The following is a 24,454-nucleotide window of genomic DNA, read 5'->3' as shown; positions in this document are numbered from 1 at the left end:
GTGTGGATTCTGGGCAAGGCCCTGTGGCTATACCCAGGACAAACTCACCAGTTTTATCTCAGACCCTGGGGCTTTCCCAGACCTACCTCCACCCTCTTCCTCCCTAAGCTCAGTGTTCCTGCATCTCTGTATCTTCTTCGGCTCCTTGGAATTTCCTTCCTTCAAGTAATAAGTGGAGAGCTTCTGGTAATGGGTGGAACTTCCTTCCTTCCTCTCTCTGGTGATAAGTGGAGGATGAGAATGCACCCAGTGTCCAGCTGAGGGCTGGGCTGGGAGCCAGGGCTCTGTCTGGTACACAGGCCAGGGCAACCCGCAGCTGCCTCCTCTAGAGCTGCCTCTCCCCTCCACAAGACCCCACCCTCTCCAGGGCTATGACTGGGCTGTGTCCTCAAAGTTCATGTGTTGGAAACTTAATCTTCAATGTAACAGTGTTGAGAGGTGGGACTTCTAGGAGGTAAATAGGTTAAAGGGGTCTGCCCTCTTGAATGGATTAATGCCATTATTTTGGGAGTGGGCTGGTTATCACGGGAGTGGGTTCCTGATAAAAGGATGAGTTCTGCCCCTTTTCCCTCTGTCTCCTGCCCTTCCTCTCTCTCTCCCTCCTACCCTTGCGTGCACATGTACTCTCTGCTGCCCTTCCACCACGGAATGATGCAGCAAGAAGGCCCCCACAAAATGCAGTCCCTTCAACCTTGGGACTTCCCAGCCTCCAGAGTTGTAGCATATAAATCTCTGTTCTTTATAAATTACCCAGGCTCAGGTATTCTGTTTTAGCAGCAGAAAACAGTCTAAGACATTGAGAAAGGATGTGGCAGTCACTCCAATGTGTATATCACATATCAGAGGTCATACTCCAGTGGCCTGTAGGACACTCACCCATGCTCTGCCCAGTTTGCTTCACATGGGCTTGTCTTGTCTTTTAGAGTTAAACTAGTTTCAACATTTAAATATAATAATATTTCATACAAAAGTCAGGAGACTTACACAAAAAAAATTCAGGTTTCCAGCTTCTTGAAAATTAGAAACCCTGGACCACAATGGTGATGCTGCCTTGTTAGTTGGGATATCTATTCTCCAGATGGCCGCAGACCCCACCACTCCCTATGGTTCTTGTTCTCTAATACTGAGGCCAAATGTCAGTTGCTATTTACCAACTTTGGCCTGGGTTGGCTTCACTCGCCTACATTATCTTCCTGGGCCCTGTAAGCATCTAAGGTTAAGACCTCTGATGAATTCATTCCTGCTATTTTTTTCTTTTCTAGACAGAGTCTCACTCTGTCACCCAGGCTCTGGAGTGCAGTGGCATGATTACAGCTCACTACAGCCTCAACCTCCTGGGCTCAAGCAATCCTCCAATCTCAGCCTCCAGGGTAGCTAGGGCTACAGGTGCATGCCACCATGCCTGGCTAATTTTTTATTTTTAGTATAGACAAGGTCTTGCTGTATTGCCCAGGCTGGTCTCAACCTCCCAAACTCGTGCAATCCTCCCACTTCGGCCTCCCAAAGTGCTGGGATTACAGGTGTAATTCACCATGCCTAGCCAATATTCCAGCTGTTTCTGACAACCTACATCATGTATGAGGCAAGTAGTGCAGTTCAGGATAGAGACTGGAACTTGCCCTGGGAGATCAGGCTGTGAATCTTGGCTCTGCCACTTACTCTCTGGGGGTGTTTATATGGATTCATGGCCCTGGCATGTGTTTGTTTGTTTGTTTGTGAAATAGAGATACTGCTACCTACACTCAAGACTACCTTTGAGAATTCAGTGACAGGATGCAGTTAGTTCCTAAGTCAGTGGTCAGCAAACTTTCTCTACAGAGGGCCAGAGAATGAATATTTTAGGAATTATTATATAGGGGCAATACAGTCCCTGTAGCAACCAAGCTCTGCAGTTAATGATACAGAAGCAGTTACAGACGATACGTAAGTGAATGGCTGGGTTCCAATAGAACTTGTTGTTTGCTTATTTGTTTTTTGTTAGAGGTAGAGTTTTGCTCTGTTGTCCAGGCTGGAGTGCAGAGGCTGGAGTGCAGTGGCTACAGCCTTGAACTCCTGGGCTCAAGTGATCCTCTTGCCTCAGCCTCCAGGAGCACCTGGGACTACAGGCACACGCTACCATGCCCAGCTCCAATAGAACTTGACTTTTGTAGTTTATTTTATCTTTATAAATACAGATGGGGTCTCACTATGTTGACCAGGCTGGTCTCGAACTCCTGGCCCCAAGCCATCCTCCCATCTCAGCCTCCCAAAGCGTTAGGATTACAGGTGTGAGCCACCTCGCCCAGCCAGAACTTGACTTTCAAGCACAGATGCCAGCTGGATGTGGCCTGAGTGTCATCGTTTGCTTTGTTCTCAGAGGTTGTCTCATTCCCTCTCCTGCTCCTCTCTTGTCCACTCCACATATGTCAGGTAGACGAGTTATTTCAAAGAGTATGAGACAATCCTGAAAAATGCACATGACAGGAGTCTGCAATCCTCCTCCCTGTCGTACCTTCCAAGTGGGGAAGGTGTGAGTTTTGAGTCTGTTCTGGCTCAGCTTTTGCTGAGCAGATTCTGAATCGGGGCAGAGAAGAAAACCATGATACTAAAGACTCCAGCCAGGTCAAGGGGACCTGTACAATAAAGACCAGAAAGTGGGAATGGGACAGAGTAAACTAGAGAGGACCGCCAGGCTGGAAGAGCTTGGGAGAGATGGAGGAAGCAAATCAGAATTGGAGAAGCTTGAACTTGAAGGATGGGGAGGAAGGGCAGGGCTACCTCAATTTGAGAGCTGCTTGGCACATGAAGAAGCAAGTGTAGAGAAAGAACAGCAACTCAATGTCAAGATTTCAAGTTGTGCTGATGGGGAGGCTGGCTCTGGCGTCTTTTGAGTGACTCCAAGGAAGATTCGAATTGCACTTTGGTTTTCTTGGTTGATGGATGAAGACAGAGTGCTAATGCCGGGTGAGCTTTATGAGGGTGGCATATAGGTGGCACTCCTCTCCTCATACCTATCACTGCTTCCGATAGCACTAAGAATGGAATCCCAGTGTTCACCTGGCTGTCATGACTGGCCTCCAGCCCCTCCAGGCTGCCATTCATTATACTTACCACCCTTTTTCTCCCTCAGAGCCTCAGATGTCACTCCAGGCCTTTAAACATGTGGCTTCCATATTTGGGAATGCTCTTCCTTTCGTCTGTTTCTCTCCTGCACAGTTCAGCTTAAAGTCACCTTTTCAGGAAGACTTTCCCTACCCGCCATGCAAGTAGCCCTGCCCCTCATCCCCATCCTTCAAGTTCAAGTTTCTCCCATTCTGATTTGCTTCCCCCAGCACCGCATACCCAGTGCCCAGGGCTGGCCTCACCATAGTAGGTGTGGAATCAATACTGGCTGAATAAATTAACCATATATAAGCAATGCATACAGATGTGTACTACACATTTTTTATTCATCCAGCAAATATATCTATATCTATCTATCTATCTATCTATATATATATATATTTTTTTTTTAGACGGAGTCTCATTCTGTCACCCAGGCTGGAGTGCAATGGCATGATCTCGGCTCACTGCAACCTCCACCTGCTGGGTTCAAGCAATTCTCCTTCCTCAGCCTCCTGAGTAGCTGGGATTACAGGCGTGCGCCACCACACCTGGCTAATTTTTGTATTTTTAGTAGAGACCAGGCTGGTGTCGAACTCCTGACCTCAAGTGATCTACCTGCCTCGCCCTCCCAAAATGCTGGGATTACAGGCATGAGTCATCGCACTTGGCCCATCCAGCATATTTATTGAACACCTGCAATTACCGGCCAGGTACTGAGCTCAGCCCAGGTAATACAAATTCAGTAAGACACTCTCTCTGTCCTCAAGGAGCATGCAGGACACTGGGTGCTAAATACATGATCACAGACTTCTTGCTTTCATTTCCTTTAGTTCTGGAAAGCCTGATTCAGAGACAGTTGGAGAAACCTCAAAAAAAAATGTTATTTCCTAATTTACAGTGCAGACCAGGATTTCTCAACCTCAGCATTGTTAGAATTTGGGGCTAGATAATTCTTTGTCGTGGGGGCTGTCCTGGTCATTGGAGGAAGTTTGGCAGCATCTCTGGCATCTGCCTACTAGAGACAAGTAGCACCCCCATCCCAGTGGTGGCAACCAAAAATATTTGCAGAGAACCAGTGGTCAAGATGGAACCAGCTGTCCCGGAACAGAACCCCAAGTGACCTGTATCTTTGAGACCCTGAAACAAGCCTAGAATCTGGAAGTAGAATGAGAAAGGAAGAAACGCCTCTGGCACGCTCCCAACAGAACATAAACAACACACACACAATATAAACACCAATTATTCAAGGCCACTAGGGAACAGGTCTGAAATGACAGAACAGAAACCAGGATGCTGAAACCACAAAAACGATGAAATGGCCCCCTCTTTCGACACACACGAGTGCTGGCTGCTCCTCCACCAATGATCCCTCAAGCTCCCTTTATTTCCTCCCCTTCCAGATAAAGACCATCAAGCTGCGTCTAGCAACAAATTACCCTCACTTCCTGACAACATCCTAGTCCTCCTTTAGAGTTACCCAAGAAAATACAGGATGCTAAGTTAAATTTAAATTTTATTTTATTTTATTTTATTTTTATTTATTTTATTTTTTTTGAGACAGAGTCTTGCTCTGTTGCCCAGGCTGGAGTACAGTGGCACAATCTCGGCTCACAGCAAGCTCCGCCTCCCGGGTTCATGCCATTCTCCTGCCTCAACCTCCCGAGTAGTTGGGACTACAGGGGCCCGCCACCACGCCCGGCTAAAAAAAAAGTGTTTTTAGTAGAGACAGGGTTTCACCGTGTTAGCCAGGATGGTCTCGATCTCCTGACCTTGTGATCCACCCGCCTCGGCCTCCCAAAGTGCTGGGATTACAGGCGTGAGCCACTGCGCCGGCCAAATTTAAATTTTAGATAAATAATGAATAATGTTTTTAGTATAAGTATGTGCTAAATATTGCATAGGATGTACTTATGCCATATCTGGAATTCAAATTTCGCTGGTGTCCTGTATATTTTATTTGCTAGATCTGCAACCCCATCTTCCTTAGAATTACCCAGCGCAAGCAGAAACCCTGTAATGAGCTTCCCCAGCTCCCTCCAACTGAGAACCTCGTATGCCTCTGTTAGTGGGCATTCTCTCTGTCTGCACAAGCTTGTAAACCTAACTTTGAGGAAGGATGTCCTCCTGGTGGCCTTTGAGAAGAATCACCCCCACTTTTTGCTGTGGGAAACTCAGAGACGGCCATCAGAAAGGGGTAGTGGTGGGTGGCCAGCAAAGGACAGAGGTGAGGGACAGGTGCAGTGGGAAAGTTCAGAGAGGCTCAGCTCACTAGCATCCAGCCCAGGGAGCACTCCATGGAAGGTGGTGGGAGGAGAGACTGCCTGAGTCTCATTTCTGCGCCAGCTGAGGCACAGAGTCAGCATCTCAAGGACTCAAGGAGAGTCGGAGGAGTCCAATGAGTGCTGGGTCCTGTCTCTATGAAATTCCTCCCAAGTTTACATACAGTGTCCATGGAGCCACCACATACTTCACAAACTGTGTGGCAAGTTCTTCATGCCTCAGTTTTCTTAACTGCAAAAGGGGGATAATAATATTGTGAGGATTAAATAAGTTAATGGTTTTAAAGTGCTTAGAACAATGCCTGGAGCAGTGTTTGTGTTTGTTCAATTTTTTTTTTTTTTTTTGAGACGGAGTCTCGTTCTGTCACCCAGGTTGACGTGCAGTGGTGCGATCTTGGCTCATCACAACCTCTGCCTCCCGGATTCGAGTAATTCTCCTGCCTCAGCTTCCTGAGTAGCTGAGATTACAGGCGCCTGCACCACACCCGGCTAATTTTTGTGTCTCTAGTAGAGATGGGGTTTCACCATGTTGGCCAGGCTGGTCTCAAACTCCTGACCTCAAGTGATCCACCGGCCTTGGCCTCCCAAAGAGCTGGGATTACAGGCGTGGGCCACCACGCCCGACCTGTTTATTAGATTAAACATAAATATTACAAAGTAATTGAGTAAGGAAGAAGGCTGGGCTGTGCCTAGGGAGTGGCACCAAAATAGTCGATTTTACCTAAATGTCAAACAACAAAATGTCTGTTTTTTCCATTTGATCATTTGTTCCTTTGGCTAATGGCAGTGTATACCAACAGTGGAGTTTGAGTGTTCATTTTCCCCAGGGTTTAGTTGGCGGGGGGAAGAGCCGCCCCTGAATCTTAGCACACTGATTGTGCTAGCATCCGTGGGTAAATGACAAGGTCGGGTGTTCGATGCTGGGTGGGGCACTTTTGCCACTGCATGTTGCAGGGTTCTGTTCGGCTGAGTCACCCTGCCTCTGAGGATCTCCACCCGTGTATCTGTGTGCAGATGCTTTTGAGAAAGCAAATAAAATGTGGGGACGGTGGTGGGGGAAAGCAGACAGAAAAAGACACCACTAATAACACCAAGGCTTGCAGAGTTATTGATTGAAATCATCAAAATACTGTATCTGAACCAACAGATAGTTACAGTCCAGCTGGTAAGGTGGTATCATTCCATTTTCCAGAGAAGGACATGAAGCTAGGTTTTTTGTATAGTCCCGTTCACTCATTGAAATATAGGGTCTGGAACAGTGGTTCTCCCACCTGGGTGAGCATCAGAATCACCAGGAGAGAGCTGGGCCCTATCCTGCAGTTTCTGATTCTCTGGGTCTGGGGTGGAATCCAAGAAGTACATTTCTTTCTTTTTTTTTTTTTTTGAGACAGAGCTCTTGTTGCCCAGGCCAGAGTGCAATGGTGTGATCTCGGCTCACTGCAACCTCTGCCACCCGGGTTCAAGCGATTCTCTTGCCTCAGCCTCCCAAGTAGCTGGGATTACAGGCATGCGCCACCACGCCCGGCTAATTTTGCATTTTTGGTAGAGACGAGGTTTATCCATGTTGGTCAGTCTGGTCTGGAACTCCCGACCTCAGGTGATCCGCCCACCTTGGACTCCCAAAGTGCTGGGATTACAGGCGTGAGCCACAGCACCCGCCCTAATTTTTGTTGTTGTTTTTGGTTTTTCTTTTTTTTTAATGTAGTAGAGACAGGGTCTCCCTGCGTTGCCCAGGGTGGTCTCTAATTCCTGGGCTCAAGTGATCCTCCCACCTTGACCTCCCAAAGTGCTGGGATTACAAGTATGAGCCACTGTACCTGACATTAGAATGGTTTTTATTTTTTTATTTTTTATTTTGAGACTCTGTTGCCCAGGCTGGAGTGCAGTGGCACAATCTCGGCTCACTGCAACCTCTGCCTTCTGGGTTCAAGCAATTCTCCTGCCTTGCCTCCTGAGTAACTGGGACTATAGGCATGCGCCACCACACCTGACTAATTTTTGTATTTTTTGTAGACTCAGGGTTTCACCATGTTGGCCAGGCTGGTCTTGAACTCCTGATCTCAAGTGATCTGCCAGCCTCAGCCTCCCAAAGTATTGGGATTACAGGCATGAGCCATGACGCCCAGCCAGAATAGTTTTCAAATTGGGATTATTTTACATGAAAATCTAAATTTCTGGCTTCCCTCACTTGAAAAAACCAAAAAACCCACATTCATTCTTGCATGACAAGAATTGGTTGGAACTGAGAGAGCAGTTTCTCCTTCTAGAAGGGACTTGTATGCTCCAGTTTTGTTACAGTATCCACCAATCCCACCTGTCTGATGCCAGGCCCACTCACTCATTTTATTTCTGTTTGGCCCTGCAGGTTGTTTGTTGAGTTTGTGACTGAGCTGTTTTTCTATGTTGCGCTGTCTAAGATGTTCCCAGTGTAAGCCACAGCCTGATATTCACACCTTTGAGTAATTTCTCCTGAGGCTAGACTTATTGACTGGTTTCTAATGAATAGAATACAGCAGAAGTAATGGGGTACCATTCAAGAGTAGGTTATAAAAAGACTGTGACTTCCATCTCTCTTGCTCTCTCCTGTTTAATTTGCCATGTGAGGAAGCCATCTGCCATGTCCTGAGGCCACCCCTGTGGAGAGAACCATTTGACAATGGACCGAGACCTGCCAAGTTAGTTTGTAAGTGGATTCCTCACCGGTCAAGCCTTCAGATGAGACTATGACCCTGGCCACCAACTCCTTCCAAATCTCATAGTGACCTTGAGCTTGAGGCTCTCAGCTAAACTGCATTCAGATCTCTGACCCACAGAAAATGTGAGGTATGAATGTTTGCTGTTTGAAATCTCTAAGATTTTGGGTAATTAGTTACACAGCAATAGATAGTACAGCTTCAGATTATGTTGTGGAAATGGTTTTCTACATGCCACCATAAAGACATTTGAAAGATTGTTATGCTGGGAAATTATTCTCCATCCAATTCACCTTGGACCAGTGGACATATATATGTACACATCTGAGTTTAGGGATTAGAGCAACACCAAGAGCATCACTGTGAGGATTTTACACCATGAAAAAGAACCCAGGAATCTTCTACCAGTATTTAAGTCAATAAACATAGAACTAGCTGTCAAATGTCTTCAACCTCACTGAAGACATTTGATTTTTTAAGGCAAAAATCCTTGGTTGGGGATATTTGGGAACAAGGAAAGGAGAGGCATAATAGAAGTGGCTGGGAATAAACCATTTCAGCAGTAATTATTAAGAAACACTCAGACTTGAAAATAGATTAAAAAGGTGGGGCATGTTTTTTCTGATAAAAAGTGTTTCGTGCTATGAATTTTCCTCTGATTGCTGCTTTAAATGTATACCATTGATTCTGATAGGTAGTGTTTTGATTATCATTTTGTATCATTTTTTTCTGTAATTCCAGTTTGTATTTCTGCTTTCACCCCAGAGTTGTTTATTAGAGGGTTTTAAAACTTCTAGATGAAAGGGCCTTTTTGTTTATTTGAGTTTGTCCTTTCATTGCCATGCTGGCACATGATTTTACAAGTTTATCTATGGATTAGTTAATTGTCTAGAAGAATGTATCTGTGTTTGACTTATGTGGTATTAATGAAGAGATCAGACACAGTGAGGTTATATACCAGCCTGCAGATTTCTGTTCTGTAAAAAGGGAGAACACCGAAGGTTACAGTTTTATTGCCTTGTAGGATGTTACCAGTTTGGATTTTAATTTAGCAAACTTATCACAGACTGCCTTTCTAAGTTGACTACAAATACATCATTTGTCAAAGCATTTTTTGAACCAGCTTTACTATTTACTGGTTTCCTCATAAATGGGTGAGATAAAGCTTTGGCAGGTGTTCATTCTATATTGTACAAGAGTCATATTTCAAGTTTTTGAAAATTTTACATTGACGCAATAGTCCTTCAAAACTACATTTTCTTCCCTGGTATCCTTGTAATATGAAACTTAGAGCTACAAGGAAGCCTGGAGAAATACGTCATTGAGGGGAACCTGGGCAATCTACTTCACTCCTGATTTTTAAAGAACGAAGTCCCCTGGCGAAGATGAGCATGTGTTGGAATGACACATGCTGTTAGCATCAGAAATGAATGGCCACAATGTACTGGAAACACCATTTATAAAACCATGAAATCCATTGCTTTTTGAAAACATGAAGAGGAATTTCTGTTCAATAAGCTCATAGCAATCCTAGAAAGTCATGCCTTGGGGGCGCTGACTTGATCCTGGAAATGTTTGGAACAAATGGTGAGAGGCACGTGTGTGCATCCAAAAATAGCCAACAGGCTGGGCACCAAAGCTCATGCCTGTAATCCCAGCACTTTGGGAGGCTGAAGCAGAAGGGTCACTTGAGCCCAAGAGTTCAAGACCAGACAGGGCAACAAAGTGAGACCCTGTCTCTACAAAAACTAAAATAAAAGTTGCCAGGCATGGTGGCATGCATCTGTAGTTGCATGTACTTGGGAGGCTGATGGGGGAAGATAGCTTAAGCCCAGGAGTTCTGGGCTGCAGTAAGCTATATTCACACCACAGCCCTCCAACCTGGGCAACAGAGTGAGATTCCAACTCAAAAAAAAAAAAAAAAAAAAAAAGCCAAAAACTCCTGCAGAGAGAGACCACCATTCTTATGACCTCTCCAGATGGAGTTTTCTGGGAGAGGGAGCTGGAAAAGGGGGAAGACAGTCACAGAAGAACCAGAGCAGGAGGTCACGTGGGGTCAGGAAGCCACAGAGCAATGTCAGATCAGGTCTGACTCCCATCCCTGCTGTATCCTAAACTGGGCCTCAGTTTCCCCATCTGTAAAAGGCAGGGATTTAGACCAGCTAAACCTTTGCTGTCCAGTCTGGCAGCTGCCAGCCACGTGTGGATACTGAGCACTTAAAAATGTAGCTGGTCTGGCTGGGTGCGGTGACTCACACCTGTAATCCCAGAACTTTAGGAGGCTGAGGCAGGAAGACCACTTGAGGTCAGGAATTAAAGAGCAGCCTGGCCAACATGGTGAAACTCTGTCTCTACTAAAAATACAAACAAAGTTAGCTGGGCATGGTGGCGGTTCATCTGTAATCCCAGCTACTCAGGAGGCTGAGGCAGGAGAATCACTTGAACCCAGGAGGCGGAGGTTGCAGTGAGCAGAGATTGTTCCACTGCACTCCAGTCTGGGTGACGGAGAGAGACTCTGTCTCAAAAACGACAACAACAACAACAACAAAATGTAGCTGGTCTGAATTGAGACATGCTGAGTGTAAAATACACACAGGGTTTCAAAGACATGGAATAATATATATTTTCAAATAACATGTACACAATAAATATATACCATTTTTGTCGATAAAAAAGTGGTACAAAAAAGAATGTAAAATATCTGATTAATACTTTTTTATATCTATCATGTGTTGACATGATGATATTTTGATATATTAGGTCAAATAAAATATATTATTAACATTAATTCCACTTGTTTTCCTTTTAAAGTTTTAAATGTGGCTACTAGAATGCTTAAAATTACATCTGTGGCTTTCATTATTTTCTATGGTGCTATTGTTTCTATGCTCTGGGGCCTCTCCAGGTGTCAGTGTCTATGAAGAATTTATTTATGGAAAACAAAAGACACATCCAGATACAGGTGTGAGGCATGCTTTGCAATACTATTATGAGTAAATTGTCACTGTGACTAAATCTCTACTCACTCTGCTGTTTCCACTGCAAGGTGCTGAGAGACCTGTGGGCTGATATATTGTGGGGATGTGGACTCACTGGACAGTGGGCAGGTGATGTTCTGTCTACTCACAGCCCAAGGGATCTGCTGGGAGGCCAAGGGGGCAACATTCATCTCTGTGGCTTTTGAGCATCCAGAGAACCACGTAAGGATTTGCTCAGTGAAATTACTGACTAGCAGGAGTTGGAGGCCAGCCTGGTCAACATGGAGAAACCCCGTCTCTACTGAAAATACAAAAAATTAGCCAGATGTGGTGGCGCATGCCTGTAATCCCAGCTACTTGGGAGGCTGAGGCAGGAGAATCGATTGAACCGGGGAGCCGGAGGCTGCCGTGAGCCAAGATCATGTCACTGCACTCCAGCCTAGGCAACAGAGCAAGACTTTGTCTTAAAAAAAAAAAAAAAAAAGAAATTACTGACTAAAATGTGGTTTTTGATTCTATCCATTATTTTTCATGCCCCTGCAATCTCTGTCCACAGTACATTGTTACTGTGCATGCAGATGAATGAATTTCCACTTATCTGGAAACAAAAATTCTGAAAACTCCATTGCTGGGAATCCCTGAGGCCTGAGATGTGCAGTTGTACCAGTTCTGGATGATTGAAAAATTTTGCTTGGCAGACAGAATTTTTGAAAATTGAAGACTTTATCAAATGCCAAGAAGAGACCAATAGTTAAGGGAACTCAGCTGAGGTCAAGTGAATCATCACCCACTGGTTCATCTATTCGGTATAGCCAGATTTCAGTAATGTGGTTTCTTCAAAGCTAGTCGCAGGTCTAGTCTTTGTGGTGTCAGAGAGCTCTTCTGTCATTCTCTGAAATATAATGACAGGTTTTCTCTTTCTGAAACACAATCGTGATGCACCTTCTTATCCAACCTGTGAGACATGACCAAAGAGGGCCTCTCAAGTTGGGCCTCTGCTGCTGGGCTGGGCCATTGAATGACCCCAGTTGGTTTGTGAACCTAGGTTCCGGGATCCTTCTGCAGCATGAGTGGTTTTGAGGCCCAGGAGGGTAGGATCCCTGTAAGCTAAAATGCATTTTCTTCTTGGTCTAGTAAGAGCAACTCTCAACTCTCACCCTGTCCCAGAGGCCAAGGAAGGTTAGAAGGCAGCCACTTAGAAAGGGGGTACTCTACGCACTTGAGGCTGGGGAGGGCAGGCTTGCTTAGGAAGCCCAAAGGTATGCTGGTAAGAAATTAGAACTGTCGACCGGACAATTCACCCAGGTTCTCTTCTGGCACCATTCTTTGCTATAAGAGGATCCCTCTCAGGATCAGCGCCATGATGACAAAAGGAAAGAACAAATCCCTTATGGCAGAGTTATGAATTGAAGTTTATTTCCTGGCACTGCATTGCTGCATTGAGACCACAGCTAGGCCTTCATACATAACATTTCTCCCACAGTTTGCTCTTCAGACAAAACTAAAGGAAGATACCAGCCCAGCCCACGTGAGCTCTGTTGTCAGTGGATAAAGTGGGTCTAAAGCCTGGAAGGGTGGTTGGGAGGCTGATGGTGGGGAGGAGTAAGGGATAGGGTGGTAGGCAAGGCTGGAGGCAGGGATTGGTGGGTTTGGACCCCAGAAGAGACTCATGATGCTGCAGAGGCAGGACCGGTGGAAAGGAAAGTGTTCCGGGAAAGTGGAAGCACAGCCTGAAAATCTTTGAATGTCAAGGTACAGACTTGGTCCTGTGCCCAGCAAGGAGCCAGGGTCTTCAAGCAGGTGACATGGATCAGTAGAAACATGTACAGTGTTGGTGTGAGTGGATTACAGGCATCATTTATAATGCCCACAATGGAAAAAGGAGAACCAAATGAAAGAATGAGAACCTAAACTGGATGGGGAGGATAATGACAAAAAAGAGGTCCAATGATTGCCTTCCAATTATCTGTGCTTTACACAAAGTCACATGAGCACTAATAGCCAAGTGGATATAGGATAGGAAAGAAGGGCAAGGACAGGATATAGGACAGGAAAGGTGGTTATAGGACAGGAAAGAAAGGCAAGGACTTTGGAGACATGAGGAGGATTTAGGCCAGGGGTGGTGGCTCATGCCTGAAATTCCAGGAATTTGGGAAGCCAAGGCAGGAGGATTGCTTGAAGCTAGGAGTTTGAGACCAGCCTGGGCAACACAGAGAACCCATCTCTATTTTTTTAAAAAGAGAAGTTATTTACAAATTAAGAAAAATTTTTTAAAGGGGATGATTTGCCAGCATTGGGAGCCTGGATGTTAGGGAGAGTGGGGGTGGCTTGGGGGAAGCTATGGGATTCAGGGAAAGGGGGGAATCAAAGATAACTTTGAGCATCTCTGCCCCTAATTCAAGACTACCAATAGCTTTCCTAGCCTAGATGACATCTTTATTATACAAACTCTTTCTTTCAATATACCTTTGAAATCTGATAGCAGTAGGTGTTCACATTTATTACTTAAAAGCAGGTAACTTTGGCTACCATGTCTAGGGTGTTACCCCTTCTCCCCTACCACGTGTTTTGTTGCTGTTTTTGTTGTTTTTTGAGACACAGTCTTGCTCTGTTGCCCAGGCTGGAGTGTGGTGGCACCATCTTGGCTCAGTGCAACCTCCATCTCCTGGGTTCAAGCCATTCTCCTGCCTCAGCCTCCTGAGTAGCTGGGAATACAGGCGCCCATCATCACGCCTGGCTAATTTTTGTATTTTTAGTGGAGACAGGTTTCACCATGTTGGCCAGGCTAGTTTCAAACTCCTGACCTCAAGTGATCTGCCCGCCCTGCCCTCCCAAAATGCTACAATTTACAGGTGTGAGCCATGGCGCCCGGCTCTGCCATGTGTTTTGTGGAGCAGGAAGATACTACTTTTCCCAGATGGTTGTGGAAAATTAACAATGGTGCTGTGAGTGACTGGAAAATGGGTTTATCTGCATGGATGGATGTGGTTGGAGCTTCTGGGATGCGATTCCCATGGGACATCTCAGTGATCCCAGAATGCTCAGATAATCTGTGTGTTATCCACACACCTCATGTCCTCCAGCCTATCTGAGTCATGTCTGTGAGCCAGGACAGATAGGAAAACACAAATCACTAGTAGTGCTAACTACTAGTGGTTAGCAACTCTGGTTTAGAAACACAAACTGGATGGGGAGGATAATGATGAAAAAGAGGTCCAACGATTGTCTTCCAATTATCTGTGCTTTACACAAAGTCACATGAGCACTAATAGCCAAGAGAGGGATAATACTCATGTGGAATTCAGCTGTGAGCCAAGAATGTGACCAGGAAACCTCACGCTTTATGAAAGCATCCTCTCCAGTTGTAGGGCATCACTGGTATCTGCTGAGAAGTGCGTTGCGGTAGCATCAAGAGTCACTCCAAAACTTAGCTCCAACCATCTTCCTAAATGGTATAATGTCGACCTCAGCTTTCAAGTCGAAGGCCGCCTCCTCAGGAAAGATTTCTCCGGAACCCCAGATTAGGTTATATATTCTCAGCGCTCCTTTTACATCTCCCATGAAGCATTTTTAAAAAATGATTTATAATTATGTGTCTGGTGATGTGATTATTTGATTAATATCTTTATTTGCTACCAGACTGAAAGCTCCATGAGGTTAGGGGTGGCTTCTGCGTTTTCTCTCCCTGGCCACGTACAGAGCTTGGCTGCTCATGGGCGCTTAATAGGTGAGAACTGAAATAAAGCATGGTGAGTCAGAGCCGGGCCAGTGGGTCCCAGAAGGTGCCCACTGGGTGACAATCCATCTCAGCACCAAACTCCCCTCCAGCTTGTTACAAAGGAACCTGCAAAGAGTCAGTACTGAATGTCCAAAGGGCAGTTCACTTCTCCTCACAGAGAACTACATGTGAATGCTGGTGACTAATTATGGAATAATTGTCACAGCAAAGAATAACCACGTCTAGAAGGAAGACGAAGGAGGCTGGGTGCGGTGGCTCACGCCTGTAATCCCAGCACTTTAGGAGGCTAGGGTGGGAGGATTGCTTGAGCCTGGGAGCTCCAAGAAAGAAAGAAAGAGGAAAGAAAGAAGTATAAAGTAACTATATCACTTACATGGAGCATCTGACTGAAATAAATTAAACAAGGCCGGGCATGGTGGCTCATGCCTGTAATCCCAGCACTTTGGGAGGCCGAGGCGGGTGGATCACGAGGTCAGGAGTTCGAGACCAGCACGGCCAAGATGGTGAAACCCCGTCTCTACTAAAAATACAAAAATTAGCCAGGTGTGGTGGCGGGTGCCTGTAATCCCAGCTGCTCAGGAGGCTGAGGCAGAGAATCGCTTGAACCCGGGAGGCAGAGGTTGCAGTGAGCCGAGATCGTACCACTGCACTCCAGCCTGGGTGAAAGAACGAGGCTCTGTCTCAAAAAAAAAAAAAAAAAAAATTAATTAATTAATTACACAATTTAAACTCTGCCAAAACCACAAAATTACAGACAAGTTAAATAGTGCAGGCGCCTTTGCCAATATTTTCATGGGTATTTGACCCAGGGGAGGTTACATGGCAGATCTCACCCTTGGCGGGGTCAGGCAGGCCTCTCACCTCTCACCTGATTGGTTCTTTCCTATAGCATAGCCCAGAAATACAAGTCAATGACTTAACTGCTGTCCCACTGAAAACCCAAATAAAAACAAATATGATTTTCTTAGAACTGCAGGAAAAACTGGCTACAATGGACTTGATGATAGGTAGTACATTGGGCCCCTCAGGGCACCTTCCTAAGAAATGTTCAAAGGCAATTTTATACTCCATTTTCTTCTTCTTCTTCTTCTTTTTAGATGGAGTCTTGCTCTGTTGCCCAGGCTGGAGTGCAGTGGTGCGATCTTGGCTCACTGCAACCTCCACCTCCCAGGTTCAAACGATTCTCCTGCCTCAGCCTCCTAAGTAGCTGGGATTACAGGTGCAGGCCACCACACCCGGCTTAGTTTTGTATTTTTAGTAGAGATGGGGTTTCGCCATGTTGGCCAGGCTCATCTTGAACTCCTGACCTCAAGTGATCCGCCCACCTCAGCCTCCCAAAGTGCTGGAATTACAGGCATGAACCACCGTGGCTGGCCTCCATTTTCTTCTTTTGCCTTGACTTTAAAATCTAACTACTATGTAAGATACGGCTCCACTGTGCTTCCTGACCATCATAAGGTGGTAATTATGGACTAGCCAATATTTAGGCTGATCTAGACAGTGCTTTGGGTTAAGGAGAGGTTTTGGATCATCCCTCTTAACAGGGGGAAATAAATATCTCAGCATCAGATGCAACTCGGGAACCTGGAGGATGACAATTGGGCAACCTGGTGGGCTTAGCTCTTGATCTATAGGGGACTTGAGGAGCTCCTTACTCCCATTTGCCTCCAATGGGTGGAGGTTATACAGGTTTGATCAAAACTGAGTAAATCATTTGAGAACTGAGACTACTTTGTCCACAAAGCTTAACTATTAGGATTGATAATTGAGACCATCTGTGTCAACACAACTTAACTCTTTCTTCCAGGATCTTCTTGCCCAGAAAATTAAGGCTGTTAACCAATAAATAACTTCACTGTTTGTTGCGGGAAATGTCTACACACTAATTTGTCCTGGCAAGCAATTTGCTCACCTGGGAAAACAGCTCACTTATCAAACAAGGGTTTACTTGTCAAGAGCCACTTCAATATCCTAGTCTTGTTGTATCCACCAGTCCCAAGCTATTGTGGCATAGACGTCACTGAAATCAAATTAGTTCTCCACCTTGGAAAATGCAGCTTGAAGGACTTGGGCCTAGATCCCCGAATCCTATAAATCTGCCTCTTAATCTCCCCTGGCTTAGACATGAATAAGACTGTGTCCTGGTGATGTTCTTCCTTATTTCAGTAAATCTCATGAACTTTGCTTTATCAGCAGGTTCTTCTGATGGGTTTTTTTTTTTTTTTGTAGAGTCAACAATTGACACAATATATCAGTTTTGGTCTCTTGGAAACGGGAAACATGTAAATAAGTGTTAATAGATACTTCCAACCCATAAAGGTTGGTTAATTGTTAAACATAGTCACTTGTCCTCAGTAATAAAATCTCCTCCGTCTTCCTCCTCTGAGGACAAGACCCGGTGTTGGAACACTGCTTATGACAGATTTCAAGTGCATATTTTACTTCCATTTTTCTACCTTTTTAAACATAATTCTGTATTTTCAAAATTTTCCATACTGAGGCTGCCTTAATTCGAGGGTGAATGAAAGGAAACAAAGCAAAAAGCCACAAGAGGGGAATTGATTCCCAAGTGTAAATCAGAAGCGACCACCAAGTCTTCATTAAATACACACACACAGAGTACATAAAACACCCATTTAAAATCTTATCTCATTAAGCTAGCAAGGTAATTTAGTCCCATTAACATCAATATGAACACAGAAGAGTTAGACAGTTATAATCATGCTTCCTCATTATCATAAGAAGCCTTTGGGGATGTTTGATAAAATATACCAGAAAATAATATTTCATAATTCTAAGGTGTGGTCCAGGAAGCTGTTTTTTTTTTGTTGTTTGTTTTGGAACCCTTCAGTGATTCATACAAACAAGCCAAGGAGAGAACACATGGACGACAGCATTTATTCACTGGAAAGCAAAGTCCAGCTTCCACCATAAAATCCTGCAGCTGAAAAAGGACAAACTGAGCAGCTCTCAAATAAAGACAGCCTCAGCCCTCTTGCACAGCACGGCCCCTCTCCGTGCCCAAGTCCTGTGCCTGTATGAAAGCACTAAATCACAGACCCCACAACCTGTTATAAGCCCTGGTAACAATCAGCAGCTGGGCTCGGGCAAGCTCCCTTAGCCGGTGCTGGCTCAGAGAGCAGACTTCCCTCAGCAGCTCCATGGAGCACTGCAGCTCCCAGGCTCAGGCAGCAAGCCGACAATTTGAGATCCCAATCAAGGCTTCCTTTTACCTTAAAGAAACTTCCTCGCTTGTCCAGACCGCGGGCGCCCATGGTCCAAGCTGACATTTCCCCCAGCGAGGCTCCACCGCACGCCGGGGACTCCTGAAGGTAGAGACATTTTTAATGGTTAGTCCAGCCTGTAGGAAATTCCTTTCTAAGCCACAGAACACTCACAACAACAGTCCTGCCAAGATCTTTTTCCGTCAACAACACAGTGCCATTTATTTCCAACCAAGCCCTTACATCTCCCTTCGGCCCAATTTCCTGTCCCCACCAGCGCAGTTCCTAGACTGCCCCACCTCGCCAGCCCACCTCCCACCTCTGCCGCTGACGTAGAAGGTCCTTGGGACTTCAGGAAGCATAATGATTGCTTTGTGTGTTTGACCTCCTGCTGAAATGTGAACAGAACCAATATTAGATGTCCCCATCATCTGCACTGAAAGTTTATAGATTGAATGTGGCTGATCACAGAGGGACAGCTGAAGAAGGAGGTTCTGTACATCCCAGGAAATCCTGCTGGAAGGGGGTGAGGTCATCCTTAGCTCTGCTGGCCTCTCCCCAGGCAAGGTCAACAGAAGGGCACTGGGAAGAAATTGCTCTATTTTTCCCTTAGAAATCAGAAATATTTGGATAAAATCCTGTCACTGTTTACAGGGATCAGTTCACGGAAGAGGACAACATGTAAACAGCTTCACAATCATCCAAAAAAGGGGAGCTGAACATAGAGGAAAACTTAGAGGCAGGGTAACAACACAGTTCTGAATTCTAACTGTGGCTTTTTGGGCTTGGAATTTCCCCTGCTAGGGCATCAGATCCCAATAATTCTTCCCTTTGGGTCACAAAGCCTTCAACATTCAGTTCTAAGTTGAACATATACACACCTCTGCCAGCTGACCTGGCTCAGGCCTTCGTGCATTGAGGGGGGTCTGGGGGAGCACCCCCAAACCCTTCCTTACCCAGTGACTGTCCCAGGATCAAGTATAAAACCACCCTGTCTTTCCTCATTCATCCCTTCTCGCCATAACATGCACAGGATGTAGCTCATGCCAACCGTGACGGACACAGAGGAAGGCCAGTGACAGGAATAGTGAGACTGTCTCTTGCACCATCAAGGAATATTCAAAGTGGTTCAGCTGCAGGGGTGGGTAGGCAGCTGCTGCTGCAGGTTCACTGAGGCTGTTTCATTATTAGCTGAGTGGCAGAGAGCCAGCGACACAAACAGGACATTGAGGGCGACGTTTAGGGATGTTTCAACAAGTGGAAAAGTATGAAGCGTGAATCTATAGCTGAGAAGTGCATATCAGTGAGTGAGCAAGGATCTTTGCAGAGAGGTTTTTTCGGCCCCACGATTTGCACCTCTGCTTGCACTCACAGTGAGTTGTGATGACCTGTGCACAGAATCCCATCTAGAAAACAATAATGACACAGAGCATCCCACCCCTCCTTCCAGAACCATCATCTCTTTGTGTCAGTGCTCCGTGCTGTGGCCACTGTAAAGATTCGATGGTGTCTTCCCTGTGTTTCTTTCCACTTGTGATCCTGCTGGGATGAAGGCCAACGTTCCAGAAACCTCCTGAGAAGGTAGTGTGTGATTTTGCTGACTCTAGAAGTTCAGGTTCTGGGGTTCATCACTCATTAGCAAAGGCCACAGGTTGGAGCAACTCCAGAAAGAAATCACAGTGCCATGCTCAGAACTAGGGATGGAATGGGAGCCACACTGTCACTTTGGGGAGCAAACCATGAACTGTTTAGACCCAGAAGCACACAAATAAAAAAGCATACTCTGCTTTAAACCAGGCCTAATGTCTGGAATTCTTTTTATTTCAGACGTTTCTTCGGCAGGGGATTTGATGTCACCTGGCAGTTCAGGAATTGCTAAACGAGAGCTAAGACTTCATTCCTCATCCAGACTTAAGTTTCTTTGTTCTGTTCTGAAGTTTTCCATATACAAACTCTTTCTGATGAGCCAGGGCAGACAGGGAATTTTGCCTATAGCATTGGAGCAGTTTAGGTTCCAGAAGGGTACTAGTTTATTTTAATTAGCTGCCTGAAAACTGCATGTGCACACTTTAACCTCCAGCAGTCCTCAATTCACCATCCAGTTTGAATTCTGCTCAGGGCAGGCAGATCCATTACATTTCAAAAGATGCAGGTGGCATCTCTCCTTCATAAGCTGCTCGAAGAGGGAGATGAGAGCAGGTGACAGGAACACACCGCCAGGTGCAGCAGCAGGTACATCCCACGGGATTAAATGCTGGGGGCCATCCAATAGTTCAAGCAGACAGTACATAGCTTATTATTATTTTAAAATATAAAGTCCTTGGCCAGAAAAATAAAGTTCTTGGTCTGTGCAGTGGCTCATGATCAGCTCTTTGGGAAGCCAAGGCAAGAGAATCACTTGAACCCAGCAGTTTGAGACTAGTCTGGGCAACATAGCGAGACCTTGTTTCTAAAAAAAATTAAAAAAAAAAAATTAGATGGGCGTGGTGGCATGCTCCTGTAGTCCCAGCTACTCAGGAGGGAGGATCACTTGAGCCCAGGAGGTTGAGGCTGCAGTGAGCCATGATCGCACCACTGCACTTCAGCCTGGGCGACAGAGTAAGACTCTGTCTCAAAAACAAAAAACAACAAAAAAAATTCTTCAGGGCCCCAAAGGAGTTCTGGTTTAAGATCTTTCTTTAGTAGCTATAGTTAGCTATAGTTTTCTTCCCCAAACCATAACCTTAGACACCTTGACTCAATATTGACAGCAATTTAATACAATTTAAAACGATAACTTCTTTTCACCTGCGGTTCCCCACGCCTCCCCACACATGTCACCCCAGCACCTTCATCCTAAAACCACCCCAGTAACAGGCTGGACTAAGAAACAAAAAGGGTACCGTAGTTTGAGAGGCTGTGAAATTCCTCCAGACTTGTACTGGTTGGAAGCGTGTTCTTTTCCTGGCTTCCCTGAAGGGTAAAGTGGATTCTTGAGAAAATGAGTCCAACACGTCCAGTAGATCTTTCCAGATACTAGCTAAAAGCTAGCAAAAAAAAAAAAAAAAAAAAAGAAGAAGAAGAAGAAGGCAGCCCTCATGGGACTAAGGACACTGCAAGCATTTGGGAGCTGCCAAACCCTTTCAACAACACCACTGAAAGAATGTAAACCGAGCTGGTCGTGTTGGTCGGCGCTAATGGACAAAGGCAGGAAGTGACTATTCCTCATTCTCCCAGAGACACCAGCCTCTGTCACTTTATAGTAAACTCAGTGGTGGCTTTCCGTGTGGCCCCAAGAGCGACTGCTGTCTTTAAAAAGCAGAAAGGATTCCTGCGTCCCCTGGCTGGGCTCCAGGCTGCGCTGCCTGCCTGCTATGTGAGACCGCTGGAGGCTGGCTCCCCAACCCATTCTACCGACAGCCACTGAGGCCAGGAGCTGAGGCCGCCACCTGGACCCTGGCTGTGGGCTGGCCGACTGGGGTTGAAACTCAGAGTCCCCGATTTCCAGTTCACTGATCAATGGAACTGGGTTGAGTCACTGGCATTTTTCCAGCTTTTGCTGTGCCGGGCCACAGGCCAGATCTTGGCAAGATAGAGAGCTTGAGAAGGATTAAGGACAGGCCTGTTCCCTCCTCTGCCCTCCCCCCTCGCCTCTTCCCCACCCACCTCTACTCTCCCTTCCCCACCCTTCCCATCCCCTCCGCTCCTCTCCTCTTCTCTTAATTTCTTTAGTCCAATGTAACCTTCCTATTTTGGGGGAAGGATTTTATTTTATTAATTGACCAGTAAAAATTGTATATATTTATGGTATACAACATGACATCTTGAAATATATAGGTATACATATTGCAGAACGGCTAAGTGGAGCTAATTAACATATGCATTACCTCATATGCTTTTTATTTGTCCTGAGTGCACTTGTGCATTTACAATCTCCTCTCTTCGAAAATTTTCTTTTCTTTTCTTTTTTTTTTTTGTTTGTTTGTTTTTATTTCTTTTTTGAGACAGAGTCTTAGTTTGTCACCCAGGCTGCAGTGCAGTGGCACCATCTCAGCTCACTGCAGCTTCTGCCTCCAGGGTTCAAGTGATTCTCCTGCCTCAGCCTCCCAAGTAGCCAGGATTACAGGTGTGCACCATCATGCCTGGCTAATTTTTGTGTTTTTTGGTAGATGTGGGGTTTTACCATGTTGGCCAGGCTGGTCTTGAACTCCTGACCTCAAGTGATCCACCTGTCTCGGCCTGCCAAAGTGCTGGGATTACAGGCATGAGCCACTGCTCCCGGCCGCAATTTTCAAATACGCAATACATTGGTATTAACTACAGTCACCGTGTTGCACAATATGGCCCTTGGACTTATTCCTCCTTCTGAACTGAAAGTTTCTATCCTTTGACCAACATCAGCCCAATCTCTTCTCCCTTTGCCCCCACCCCAGTTTCCTATTTTATCCTATTTTATTTAGTTTAGGTCACAAGTGCAAACCCACAAAAGAAGCAGCAAAATCAATTATATTGGATTCCACTACTCACAGGTCTGACTTAAAAGACACTCAGTGTACTCAAGTCCTGGATTCTCATCTCCGCGCTGCATGAGGTTGGCTACAGAAGCTTTCTAATCACAACCTTCAGTTTTTCTTTCTAGCCGTTGAATGAGGCCAGGCAGCATGGACTTCAGTCTCAGTAAACAAGACCTCGTTATTGTAATTATTTTACAGCCAAATTGACCGAAACAGGAAAAAGTGACTCACCCTAGGGGACCTGTCAGGTCAAGTCCGAATCTAAGAAATGCATCTCACTTTTTTTGCCTGGTCGCTTAACCAGCTCCCAGGGAGACAGGTCATCTCCCCTTTTAATGCTTTTTGTTTTTTTCTAAGAGAGGTAGGAGGAAGTGGAGGTGGCTCTGTGTCTGAGTCCAGGGAAGTTCTCTGAATATTTCCATAATTATCTTTGTATTACCCAATATTTTACAAGTTGGACAGAAAAATGTTATTCCAGGATCAGACTTGACAATTCGAACTATGTGAATTGAAAGAAATTTTTAAAGTGTCTTGGACCGCTGTTTGACACAAGTTTTCCCTCACCCAACAGTCATTTTTTTAAAAAAGTTTAAGTTTGAAGGTAATGAAAAGTTTTCATTGAAAAGACAAGCTAATTTACAAGAAAGAAAGAAGTCATATGCAGAGAACTGTATTCCCAGCCGCCTTAATCAACAACAGTGTTTTAATTTTAATTTTAATTATTGTTTTTGAGACAGGGTCTCACTCTGTTGCCCACGCTGGAGTGCATTGCTGCAGTCACGGCTCACTGCCCCTCAGCCTCCCGAATAGCTGAGACTACCAGTGTGTGCCACCACATTCAACTCATCTTTTTATGTTTATTTTGTAGAGACCAGGTCTCCCTCCCTATATTGCCCAGGCTGGTCTCAAACTCCTGGCCTCAAGCAATCCTCCCGCCTTGGCTTCCCAAAGTGCTGGGAATCCTATTTAAAAACTCTAATCCTATTTAAAAACTCTTGGTGGCCAGGTGCTGTGGCTCATGCCCATATGCCTATAATCCCAAGCACTTTAGGAGGCCAAGGCAGAAGGAATGCTTGAGGCCAGGAGTTTGAGACCAGCCTGGACAATATAGTGAGACCCTATCTTTCACATAAAAAAATTAAAAAGTATTTTAAAAATGGAATTAGGAACAATGTCCAGTGCTTCAATTTTTCTAAGAGTAACCTTTTTTTTTTTTATTTTTATTTTTTTTAACAAGGTGCTGTGGGGTGGGGTGGTTAAAACTCCTTTCTACCACTTACAGGACTGGCCTGTAAATGGGGTTAATTCCGGTGGAAGTCCATCCCTTCTTTCCTTGGAAAACTGGTTCACAGACTCATAGAAACTCTCACCTTGTCCACACCACAGAAGCCCTGCTGGTGCCCATGTAGCTACTGGCCATGTGGCCACCCGAGGGCAACAGGTGGGCTCCTCTGCTGGTTAGAAAGTCCTCCTTTTCTGACTGGACATGGTGGCTCATACCTGTAATCCCAGCACTTTGGGAGGCTGAGGTGGGAGGATCACTTGAGGTCAGGAGTTCAAGATCAGCCCAGGCAACATAGGGAGACCCTGTCTCTACAAATAATAATAAAAACATGAGCCAGGCATGGTGGTGAGTGCCTAGGGTCCCAGCTACTTGAGAAGCTGAGGCAGGAGGATTGCCTGAGCCCAGGAGGTCAAAGGTGCTGGGAGCCATTATCGCTCCGCTGCACTCCAGCCTGGGTAACAGAGAGAGACCAGGTCTTAAAAAAAAAAAAAAAAAAAAAAAATAGTCCTCCCTTTCTGGAGTAGGAAACTTCTCTCACCTCCTATCCAATGCCCTCATTTTCCCCCTTGGGCCATTTAAGAATTAGCCTCCTGAGGCATCCCTCTTCCCCACCCCTGCAGGCATCCCTTATTCCTCTCTTGACTGATGGCTTCTCCTGCACCCGTCGCCCAGGCCTCAG

The 24,454-nt window shown here is 45.5% G+C and overlaps 1 protein-coding gene across 10 annotated transcripts in view; it reads right to left on the bottom strand.

The window, feature by feature from the left end:
* Positions 1-24,454, bottom strand: part of RIN2 (Ras and Rab interactor 2) — a 246,993-nt gene that overhangs the window by 96,548 nt on the left and 125,991 nt on the right. For 5 of the 10 annotated variants that reach the window (XM_063720682.1, XM_054541622.2, XM_063720680.1 and 2 more), the window contains one exon: positions 18,007-18,099. Coding sequence is in view for 9 of the 10 variants with exons in the window: in XM_063720681.1 (XP_063576751.1) it covers positions 18,007-18,099 (93 nt within the window). In the remaining variant the exon portion in view is untranslated. Of the gene's footprint in view, positions 1-18,006; positions 18,100-18,240; positions 18,262-18,316; positions 18,370-20,879; positions 20,950-24,454 lie in introns of those variants that run through there. The other 5 variants (XM_054541625.2, XM_054541621.2, XM_054541620.2 and 2 more) reach the window with 3 other exon arrangements.

Source organism: Pongo abelii, chromosome 21 (genome assembly GCF_028885655.2).
Source record: "Pongo abelii isolate AG06213 chromosome 21, NHGRI_mPonAbe1-v2.0_pri, whole genome shotgun sequence".
Classification (NCBI taxonomy): Eukaryota; Metazoa; Chordata; class Mammalia; order Primates; family Hominidae; genus Pongo; species Pongo abelii.
The sequence above is the reverse complement of the archived record's forward strand: the minus strand, read 5'-3'. Positions and strand labels throughout refer to the sequence as shown.